The sequence below is a fragment of the Theropithecus gelada genome, chromosome 11, assembly GCF_003255815.1.
Source record: "Theropithecus gelada isolate Dixy chromosome 11, Tgel_1.0, whole genome shotgun sequence".
Taxonomy (NCBI): domain Eukaryota; kingdom Metazoa; phylum Chordata; class Mammalia; order Primates; family Cercopithecidae; genus Theropithecus; species Theropithecus gelada.
This window is the reverse complement of record NC_037679.1, coordinates 68,586,837-68,598,458: the sequence shown is the minus strand read 5'-3', so window position 1 is coordinate 68,598,458 and position 11,622 is coordinate 68,586,837. Positions and strand designations below refer to the sequence as shown.

General features: G+C 54.8%; 1 protein-coding gene across 1 annotated transcript in view; it reads left to right on the top strand.

Annotated features, from left to right (window-relative positions):
- Positions 1-8,274, top strand: part of MMAB (methylmalonic aciduria (cobalamin deficiency) cblB type) — a 17,316-nt gene extending 9,042 nt beyond the window's left edge. Inside the window, exons 5-9 of the mRNA XM_025402453.1 lie at positions 2,982-3,054; positions 3,307-3,404; positions 3,721-3,785; positions 5,844-5,903; positions 7,835-8,274. Coding sequence (XP_025258238.1) covers positions 2,982-3,054; positions 3,307-3,404; positions 3,721-3,785; positions 5,844-5,903; positions 7,835-7,943 — 405 coding nt within the window. The 3' untranslated portion in view covers positions 7,944-8,274. The remainder of the gene's footprint in view (positions 1-2,981; positions 3,055-3,306; positions 3,405-3,720; positions 3,786-5,843; positions 5,904-7,834) is intronic.
- Positions 8,275-11,622: the final 3,348 nt, after the last annotated feature.

The following is an 11,622-nucleotide window of genomic DNA, read 5'->3' as shown; positions in this document are numbered from 1 at the left end:
CCAGCACTTTGGGAGGCCGAGACGGGCGGATCACGAGGTCAGGAGATTGAGACCATCCTGGCTAACACGGTGAAACCCCGTCTCTACTAAAAAATACAAAAAACTAGCCGGGCGAGGTGGCGGGCGCCTGTAGTCCCAGCTACTCGGGAGGCTGAGGCAGGAGAATGGCGGGAACCCGGGAGGCGGAGCTGCAGTGAGCTGAGACCCGGCCACAGCACTCCAGCCTGGGTGACAGAGCAAGACTCTGTCTCAAAAAAAAAAAAAAAAAAAAAAAAAAAATTAGCCAGGTATGGTGGCATGCACCCATAGTCCCAGCAACTTACAAGGCTGAGTGGGAGAATCGCTTGAGTCTTAGAGGTTGAGGCTGCAGGGAGCTGTGATTACACCACTGCACTCTAGCCTGGGTAACAGAGTGGGATCCTGTCTTAAAAAAAAAAAACCAAAAAAAAAACACCTCTGTCTCCAAAACAAACGATTGGACACATATAATCTTCCTTTACAGGTGAGTGGTGAGGATTGCACTAAATGAGGGAATTTAAAATGGAACGGTTCTCAACCCAGGGCCATTCTGCCCCTCAGGGCCTGCTGAGCAATATCTGAAGACATTTTTAGTTGTCGCATCTGGGGTGGGGGTGTTGCTGGCATATAAATATCCTGCAATGCACAGGACAGCCCCCATCAACAAAGAATGACCCGGCCGTGAATGGCAATAGCACCAAGGCTGAGAAAGCCGGTGTGAAGTGCCTCGCTCGTGCCTGATGCAGAGGGAACCTGGAGAGGCCCAGCTGCAGTGAGCCCTCAGCCAGTGGGACTCACGTGTCACAGTGTCACTGTTCTGTTCCCTAAGAAGGAGGGGGCCTCTGACCCACACAGAGAACTTCAAGCACGGAGGCAGGGTCGCCACCTGAGAATGCCCAGGGTGCCGCACTTTACACCTCCACACAGACCCAGATCCCCAGAAACCGCTCCCCGCAGGGGCAGCCCTTCCCACTTCCGTTCTGAAGCCCAGGCTGGAGCCTGCTCAGGCCCCTGGGAACAGACAGAGGGGAGTAGGTGGGGCTGCCACAGGCCGTGGCTGCAGGAGGATGGGAAGCCTCAGCCACCAGAACATTCAGTGTGGTGGAGGAAGGCTTTCAACCTCCTGAGGAGCCGCGGTAGCAGCGGTCATTTCTGTCTGCTGTATGCGTTGGGTCGCAGCTGCCATGTCACCTCCTCCAGGGCCTTCCCTGGCCACCTCACCTCCAGCTGGGTTAGGCACCGCTCCTAGGTTTCCACATCCTCTAACCACAGGAATCACAAGGGGAGTTAACCTGTTCACCCATCTGCCTCCCACCCAGCCTTGGCACTGTAAGGGCGGGGACTGTGTCTTATTCACCTGGGAGCCCCACCTGGCCTGGTAGCTGCTCGCAGGGCCTGTGGATGAGGTCGGGCAGCAATGCCATGGCTCTCCTCGTATCACCCATTTCACCCTCACAGATGCCCGTGAGGTGGAAGTTAATGTCCACAATTTATAGGGAGCCAAACTGAGCCTCGGAAAGGCTGACTTGCCCAGCCCCGACAGCCAGGCATCAGTGGAGTGAGAATCTGATTCCCAAACTGGTGCCAGTCCAGCCCCTGGGGTACACGCTGCACTGGTGCCAGTCCAGCCCCTGGGGTACACACTGCACTTGGCCAACCAAGTGGGTAGTGTTACCACTCCCGCTTTGACTGTGGAAGCACAGGGACCCCAAGCTTGCCCAAGGTCTGCTGGTCAGAAGCCCTAGGAAGGTTCCAGCCCAGTGCTGGATGGGCAGCGTCTGCTCTTACACACCATGGCCTGCTTCTTGAATGCTGTCACAGTGGCCATCTTAGAAGAGGTCAGAGGTCGCAGACCTTCACCCTCCTGGTAGCCCACCATCCAGCTCGAGTGGACCCTGGCTGGGCACAAAGTCAGAGGTGGTACTTGTGGTTTTCACATGCATGGGAGCTGTTGGACATTTGTCATGCAGGGGCCTGGAGCCCTTGCAGCAGACCCCAACAGACCACTTCTGTTCCAAGCAAACCTACCCCCCACCTGGACAGAGCACAGGCCTCACCCAGCCAGGCTTCCTGCTCCCGGAACCCCCAAACGCCTTGGCTGACTACATTCTCCAAGCTCCTTGTCCTTTAGAGTTGAGAAAGCACTGTCACATTTGATCTCTTGGCCCAGCTGTCAAATGTTGAGAAAAGAAGAAAACCTCATAGGGCTTAGGCGCACGGGAGACGTGGGCAGAGCCTAGACGTTTCCTCTTAACTGTCCCTGGGTGTGTGATGAGCGTCATCTGCTTAACCCGGCTGCTGCCCCCACACAAGCCTTTTCTTCCCTCAGACTGCAAAAGAGCCACAGCAGGTCCCCCTCAGCAGGGCTGGGTGTCCAACAAAGATGTTGTGCTGAAGGTTCAGAGTTTGCCTTCAAATGTCAGCCAGTTCAAGGTCTGACAGCCTGTATGAGTCCGTTCTCTCACTGCTATAAAGAACTACCTGAGACTGGATAATTTATAAAGAAAAGAAGTTTAATCTGCACATGATTCTGCGGGCTGTACAGGCTTCTGCTTCTGGGGAGGCCTCCGGAAACCTACAGTCATGGCGGAAGGCAAGGGGGAAGCAGGTGCATCTTCACATGGCTGACAGGAGAGAGAGTGAAGGGGGAGATGCTACACACTTTCAAACCACATCTTGGGAGAACTCTATCACAAGACGGCACTAGAGGACTGGTGCTAAACCATTCAAAACCACCCCAATGATCCAATCACCTCCCACCAGGCCCCACCTCCAACTCTGGGGATCACAATTTAGCATGAGATTTGGGTGGGGACACAGTGCCAAACCATATCAGCCCTTCACGAGCTAGCTGGCACAGGCTTTGCTGGCGTGTTAGGTGGCGCCTCTGCACATGGAACCACATTCTCTCTGTCCAGCCCATCCCAAATAGATCTTGACTGTCACCTTCTGTTGCCTCCCAGATCCAGTGCACATTGCAGGACGTTGGCTCGGCTCTGGCGACACCGCGCTCCTCGGCCCGGGAGGCTCACTTAAGTAATTCTCAACCTCCTGTGAGCCCTAGGGTCAGGGGACTCTCCTAGGGGTTACCATCTGGGAGCCCAGGCCCTCAGGGACCCACAGGTGGGCCAGTCAGCCTTGCTTGTAGCCCCTGGGAGGGAAAGTACCTTCTGAGCCAGTGGAAGCAGTCTGCGGGACAGCCAGGTGGAAGGGCAGCGGGGGCGGTTCCCGCCATAGTCTGGTGGGTGATGGCCTTATGGTAGTTCCCTCTGCTCCTTGGCTCCTCAGAGTACACCACGTTTGAGGCGGGGCCCATCCTGGAGCTGGAGCAGTGGATCGACAAGTATACCTGCCAGCTCCCACCACTCACGGCCTTCATCCTGCCTGTAGGTACTGGGCAGGCTTAACTGGGGGTGGCTGCAGGCAGTTGCAGTGACAGACACACACGGGCTCTGAATAAGTCCCTCTGTTCACAGTGACGGACGCTGTCCTCCAGTTTCCCCAAGTCCCTCCAGGTCCTCACCGGTCCCTTCCAGCCCTGCCCACTCTGGAGCAGGGTGCCCAGTGGGTGTGCCCTGGCAGGGCTCCTGGAGGCAGAATGCTTCCTGGTTTGGGGGGCAGGGCTGGACTTCAGAGGAGCTGCTGTCTGCAGTGGGCACACCTTTCCCACCCTGCTCAGGCAATGTCCCTTTCTGCTTTCAGTCGGGAGGCAAGATCAGCTCAGCGCTGCATTTCTGCCGGGCCGTGTGTCGCCGGGCTGAGAGACGGTAAGAGGGCCCAAGGGAAAGGGAGAGGAACAAGGGGGAGGGGAAGGGGGAGGGGGAGAGGGAGAGGGGCCTCTACACCACGGGCAGGAGGCAGGCACAGCAGGGCCATCTCGCCACACATCAACAGACCCTGTCTGGGCCCTTCCACTGTGCCAGATGGGGACCAGGACAGACCAAGTCCCTGTCCTCAGAGCACTGTGTTGTGGAGTGGAGACAGTGACACGTGACCAAATGGACTATCAGACAACACAATTGCACCCTGCTGTGAGCCCTGTATTCTGAGAACAACAGGAAGTTATTGCTGGGTTCCCAGCCATGTTGGGACAGGGGTAGACATGAAAGGACCCTGCTGGCCTCTGGGTGCATAAGGCCCCTGAAAGGCCTGCACGGCTGTGGGGAGCCCAGGTGGACGCTGTCAGCAGACTAGCCACCACCACCCCAAAGCTACTGACAGCCTTTTCAGGGAATCTGTAGAAGGAAATGAGCAAAGTCTCTAGCTACACCACTCAGAGACCAGGCTGCCAGCCTGCTTTACAGAGAAGAGAAAGCAAGCCCTACTTTGATCCAATGGACAGGTACTTTGCATTCATAATTTCATTTACTCCTTGTTGATAGCCCTGGGAGAGAGGTGGTGTGGCCTCCGCTTTACAGGAGTCAGGAAGCTGTGGCTCAGAGAAATGACACCGTGGCCACAGTCCCCCAAATGGTTGGTAGCAGAATCCAGATTGGAGTCCACGTCTGTCTGGGCCAAGCATGAGCTCTTCCACAGTCCCACATCACTAAGGTTTTGTTCTTTATGAAAGGCTCTTGGGCCCAAATAGCTCCTGTAACAGCACTTTGGGAGGCCGAGACGGGCGGATCACAAGGTCAGGAGATCGAGACCATCCTGGCTAACCCGGTGAAACCCCGCCTCTACTAAAAAATACAAAAAACTAGCCGGGCGAGGTGGCGGGCGCCTGTAGTCCCAGCTACTCTGGAGGCTGAGGCAGGAGAATGGCGTGAACCCGGGAGGCGGAGCTTGCAGTGAGCTGAGATCCCGCCACTGCACTCCAGCCTGGGCGACAGAGCGAGACTCCGTCTCAAAAAAAAAGAAAAAAAAATGTCATTTGTACAAAGCCATCCATCAGCAGTGCTCATAATAGCAAGAAACTGGAAACAACCCAAAGATCTAACACAGGCATAGAGCAGCTGACAGGCCCTCCGTGCAGCAGTTACGCAGCCGTGGCAGTGGCCAGGTGCAGATCGTCCTGAGGTGGGAACGCGTGCCTGGGGCATCTCGGGTGAAGAAGCTCCTCGCTGAGCGTGTGGTGCCCACTAGAGACAGCCTGGAACTCTGACAGGCCTGGACGCACACCCTGCTGGGCCGCTAGCCAGGTGCATGGCTTTGGGTGGGGATGAGAACCTTGAGGCTGGGCTTTAGGTGGCTGGCCTGCCAACAAAGTGTATGCCACAGGGTGATACCTGGGAAAGGCTCAGCAAGGGCCCGCCACCACACTGGTGCCCAGCAGATGGCTGTCCAGTGTCTAATGTATCTGCACATAGACGGGCATGGACCCTAGGAATCCAGAATCCTGTGGAATCAGGAGCTTGGTCTGCCTGGGTCTTTTTTCTCCCCTGTGAAGTTCTAAGTCATGATGTACAAGCATGATGTACAAGGGGCTTAGAGTTTAGCCCATTGGGAATTAAGGGTCAGGCCCCCACTTCCTTTGAAGGCTGGAGGCTGACCACCCCAACTTCACCCCACCCAGACTCAGGTCCAATGGTGCAAAAGCTGGCTGACTGGCCGGGGTGTGGTGTAGGCCAGGCGGCTCCCTCAACTCCCCAGCTGTGCTCTAGTCCTCCTTGGCCAGGCCCTCCTGCGATGTGCCCGTGGAAAGGGGGCCGATGGCCTGTTTAAACCCACCTGTGACGGATTTGTCATCTCCAGTGCTGGCCGAGCTTGTGCAGGCTCAGGTTGAGCGGTAGTGGGATGTGAAATGCTGCTCAAGGTTTAGGCCCCAGGTCAGAGCCTGTTAAGCCCCATAATGTCACATGACTCAGTGTCTCCTCCCTTTCTAGCGTGGTGCCTCTTGTCCAGATGGGAGAGACCGATGCGAACGTGGCCAAGTTCTTAAACAGGTACTCGCGTGGAACCTGGGGGTCCCTCTCTGAAAGCCGAGGCTCGTCTGTGGGAAGTAGCAGTGGTGCAGTGTTCCCACACCCCCTCCTTCATTCCCTTAGTGTTTATGAACATCTGCTCTGTGCCAGGCACCACGGCAGGCACAGGAGAGGCAGTGGCGAACAAGGTGGACACTGTGCCTGTCCCGAGAAGATTTAGATCTTATTGGGAGAGGCTGCTGTAAAAACCAGGAAGAAAAACTTATGTACAAAGTGGCCTTGCGGGAGCGAAGGGCGTTCTTAGAGGCTGGGTGCTCAGGAAAGGCCTCTCGGTGGTGACCGACCAGGGAGCCAGGCTTCAGGCCCTCTCTCAGCCAGTTTCCTCTCCCTGAGAGGGCCTGGGGCAGTGTGAACCAACAAAAGAGAGCCGGGCCAAGCTGAGCTCAGGGGCCCCCCGTGCAGGCCCCAGTGAGCCAGGCTAGCCCAGGGAGGGCTTCCTCTGCCTTGCTGCCGGCCCATGAGGCTGGAGCCACACCTGGCCCAACGCCTGCTCTGCTGGTTCCTGCCCCAGCCCTGGCTCCTGTGGCACCAGTGTGAGCAAGGCCAGAGCCTGGGGGCAGGTAGAGAGCTGGGGGAGTGGGTCTGTACCCCAGGAGCTGTCCTGGGTGTCTAGAAAGTGACCTCAGGCCCCTGACTGGCCACTTCTCCCACGGACATGGCCTGGCTTCGACAGGTCCTGAGCAGCTCCTTTCCTTCTGGGAGTGGGGTTTCACCGGGAGTGAGGAGCAGGTCAAAGCAGCAACCCTGGGGGGACCCTTGCGGTCCCATAGCATTGCACGGGACAGGCCATTTCATCTCTTCAGTGAGGCTTCACAGAGCCAACAAGCAACAGGTACGCTGCTGCCCTCCAGGAGCACGCGGCCCAGAGGTAAAATACCCCGAACCACCTCCCCTTCACTGTCCCTGAGAGCCAGCCGTGGGGCTCAGGACGCCTGAGTCAGGGGAGGGCTCAGGAGGACGTGGTGTGGAGCTGGCCTCTGAGGGCAAGACTGGAGCAGAGAGAGAGGGAGGAACATGGTGCCCAGTGCTGGGAATGAAACAGCAAAAGATGCGGACAGCAGGAGGCAGAAGAGCTGACAGCATAAGCGCCTTGTGGGGCCCGTGGCGTTGTCCTCTAGTTCCCTCCATTGCTGCCCCTGCAGAAGGCCTCATGCACAGATGGCCCATTGCTGTTGGCTCAAAGGAGGAGGTGGGAAAGGGACTGGGCTCTGGTCTCTAGAGTGCCCCAGCCTGTGCTGCTCACCTGGTACCTTTGGCAATGTTTGGAGGCATTACCGGTTGTCACACTGGGTTCAGGGGTGCCACTGGCATCTGGCGGGTGGGGACCAAAGGTGCTGTCAGCATCCTACATTGCACAGGATGCACAGGACAGCCCCGAACACAGAGAATGATCCAGAATGTCAGTAGGGCCTAGTCCAGCAGTGTCACCATCACCCAGGATGGGAACTAGACCTACAGAGTCCCGGGCCTGGCCCAGCCCTCCCGAATCAGAATCTGCACGTTGCTTAGATCCCCCGGTGATGCCTGTGCACACTGTAGTTTGGGAAACACCCAAACTGATCACGCACATGAGCCCTGATCACTCAAAAGTGCAGAAACCAGCTCAGAGAGGAGTCCAAAGTCATCTGCCCCATGGGGTAGGGCTGGGGCAATAGCCTCATCCTGCAGGAATGGCCCCAGCCTTGACACTGGAGTAGAGTCCTTGGCATTCACAGCAGCTGGCCTCGCATGCCATCCATCAAGTGCAAGGTGGTGGGCCCCCGCCCTCCCTGCACAGTGTGCCCAGAGCGCGTCATTTATATCTCCTCCTTGTAGGCAGATATGGGAAGACCCAGTTAGCATTGATCTCTCATTTCAAACCACTGTTTGCTTCTCTCTCTCTGCCCCTCCAGACTCAGTGACTATCTCTTCACACTAGCCAGATATGCAGCCATGAAGGAGGGGAATCAAGAGAAAATATACAAGAAAAATGACCCATCAGCCGAGTCTGAGGCACGCTGAAATCACAGAAAGTGGGAGCTTGGAGGATCCCTCCATGGTAATGGTCATGGAGAGAGGAGCCTGCCCTTCTGGGGTCCTGGTTCCTGAAGAGCTCACCCAGAGAGACTGAAAGCAGCCTTTTGTCCCAGCTCTGCTTTGCTCCACACCTCCTGCCACCTTCCTCAAGGGACTGTGGCCCTTTGGGGATTCTGTCCCTGACCCTGCTTCCCCAAGCTCTCCTGGGTCTTGGAGGGATGTGGGAATGAATTGGCATTGCAGGAAAGACAGGTAAAGTGATTGCTGCAATGAGAAGGAGCTGTGCGGAAAAAGAATAAAAGTGAGAAAGGCTGGAGCCGTGTGTGTGTGTGTGTGTGTGTGTGTGTGTGCGCGCGCGTGTGCGTGCCCTCCCACTGCCAGCTCAGATTGTTCAGAGATTTGGAATGGGACCAGAGGCCCTTGAAAATGTAATTGTGATTTACCTGTGCCAAAGGGGCTTTAAATGTCACATTTGTAACGGGGAAGGCGGACAGGATTTGGAAGTTTAGTTACCTCTGAGCCACCCATCACCGCCAAAGTGTGGGGGAAGGATAGCTGCAGATTGACAGGCGAGGCTCAGAAACTCCTGGCTTAGATTGAAGTGTGTGTGGTGGGAGTGCAGCCTAGAGGACCCCCTCTGAAAGGGGTGGAGACCCTGCTGAGAACAACACTACCGCTTGAAGGTGAACATTCCCTGTCCAGTTGGACTGAGTCGAGGGTCTGCGGTGCAGCGTCTTCAGCTTAAGAAAATGAGGTTGTCAGTTTCCAGCGACGCTGACATCCACCAGACTGATTTCTCTGATGTTGCACTTGGCTGGCTTACGCCTCTGAGATCCATGCACGGCTGTATTTATTTCAGTTGTCACCGCTCCTCCCTCCTGCTATGAAACGACACTTGCCAGTGCCAGCAGTGTCCTTGGGAAAGGCGATATTTATGAAGGGCAGAAGAGGCAGCCCCAAGAACCTGAAGACTGCAGGCTGCTAATTGCAGGAAATGACTTTGGAAGGACAGACTCTTGTTGAGTTTCAGGGCTGAAATGCCTGGCGAACTCCATTCAGCCATCACGTATTGACTGAGTGGCTGCTTAGCATGGGCCACGGAGCGAGGCTCGGGTCAGCTGGTCACTCAGGCCATCTTTCGTGCTGGCAAGTCAGCAAACATTACATTCTCAGTCATGTGCGTATTTTTGCCTTCATTCTTACCACCTTGCCTGCAAAGTTTGCGGGAGGGCCAGGTATATTCATTTGTGTCTTCTGGGTCCCTTCATTGCTGACAGGCTGTGGTGGTCCTCTCGAGCCTTGGGCAGGGTGGGTGAGGTGCAGATGACCGGGAGTGTGTGCATGCCTTCCAGGAGGTGGCTTTGTTCAGCGCCTCACTGCCCCCATAGTCACTACCAGGTCTGGTACGGAGTCGGTGTTCAGTGTGTGCAAAACAGAGCTGAAAACAGACTTTGGGAGGCCGAGGCAGGCAGATCACCTGAGGTCAGGAGTTTGAGACCAGCCTGGTCAACATGGCAAAACCCCATCTCTGCTAAAAATACAAAAAAAAAAAAAAAAAAATTAGCTGGGCATGGTGGCAGGTACCTGTAATCCCAGCTATTCAGGAGGCTGAGGCAGGAGAATCACTTGAACCCAGGAGGCAGAGGCTGCAGTGAGCCAAGATCGTGACACTACACTCCAGCCTGGGTGATAGAGCGAGACTCTGTCTCAAAAAAAAAAAAAAAAAAAAAAAACCTTGAAAACAGGAAAGGCTTGAGTGTTCAGAAGTGAATGGTGGTTAACCACGCAATCACTAAGGCTCGGTCAGGGAGTATGTTCAAAGAGCTTGCAGCGAAACACTCAATTCTGTCTACACCTCAAAATCTTCCTGGAATATATGTGTGTATATATATATATTTGGAAGTTTAGTTACCTCTGAGCCACCCATCACCATCAAAGTGTGGGGGAATATATATGCTGTACATATATATAATAACACAGCAGCCCTGCATGCCTAGCCATGGGGAAGCACAGCCTCCAAAGGATAAGGAAAGCTCTTTGAGTAAATACGACATCCTAAAGTGACAATCTTTGAAACAAGGCCATTTGCCTGTTGCCAAGTCCTGTCCTTCCAGGACTGGCTGTCACAGGCCGGATGTTAACAGTCGCATTCTCAGACCCCTGCCTCTGTATCTGTCTCGTGGTTCACCAGCAAACACTTATCTGAGAAACCACCCGGGTGCAGGGCAGACACCACCACTCAGCAGATGTTTCTCTCATGTGCCACCAACCTGGGAAAAATGGAGAAAGCTTGCTTTGGGGGCTGGGAGGATGGGGTATTTAAAACATTTGCTCTTCTGCAGCGCCTTTCAAAAGCTCTATCAAGAGCCCAAAGCAAAAGGAAAGACGCGTACCCATCTGTACACTGAGCAAATATCCTCGCATATTTTGAACCAGGTGGGAAAAGTTAATAAAAGCCCTACAATCAAGAAACATGACTGTGAAGCCCACGCTGCCAGTGTTTGCACACCATTGCCAACTCTCAGAAACAATCCATCCCATTGCACGGAAACATGGGTTTTGAAACACACAGCAGCCTGCTTTTATTTAAAGCCGTGATTCCTTGCTTATCGTAGATTTTTTTCATAATTTCGTTTTGGAAAATACTGCACACAAATATTACTCGATCACTGAGTTTGTGGATTGTGGGCACTTCCTTACATTTTGCACCCTTGAAAATGCCTCCCCCTCCTCCAGGTCAGGCTCCCTGGAATGGGGTATTTAGTATCATTTCCAGAGACGAGCTGGCAGTTGGCTGTTCCCTCGGAGAGAAGCCCGCAGTAACAGTGACACCAGCCCGCACTGTGGAAGGGCTTGCTACATGCAGTGCCCTGAGCCAAGTGTTCCACAGACATTATCTCATTTGAACCCCATGGCAGCCCTGGAAGGAGGCATTAGGTGGGGAACCGAGTTGTCCTAGGGAGTCAGTACCAAGATGTGGGCCCCGGACGCGGCCTCGTCACTCACGGCCCCGTGCTCCTCGGCTCCCACCCACTGCCGCTTGACAGTCGTTTTAATCACTACCTGGGCTGCGGTGAACAATGCCAGGCTCTGATAGATCCTGCTGTCTTCATTTCTCAACCTAGTTTCCCTTAACTGATATTTCATGGCTATTGTTAATGTGCATTTTTCACTGAGTAATTTCCACAGCCCGAACTTGTAACACATCCCAATGACAAACGTCCCTGGTTCGGAAGCCCCCGTCAGCGGCAATGTCACCCTTGCCGCTGCCTCGACACCTTCCGACAGCCCATTCAGTTTTATGATCGCCCTGTCCCAGTGATCACTACTGAACCTTTAAGAATCCAGATGCATTTCAAGTTTAATTGAATAAAATTCTTTGTATAATGAATTCCGCGTGAATGCTACAGAAATCAGTGCCTGGAAGGATTTGTGGCTCATGCCTCCCCTCTGGCGGGGCCTGGGAATCTGGCAATACCGACACAAGCTGGAATAAATGCGTGTTTGCAGTCAGTCCAGCTAGGGGAGGGTGGCACAGTTTGAACTTGCCTTGGCCTATTGCTTTTCTTCTCTGTGAGTCCTCCTGGAAGATGGTGCTAAAGTCCCGCAGAGGCAGGGACAGGCAGGTTGCGGAGACCTAGAAACTTTGGGGACGTCCCTCGTG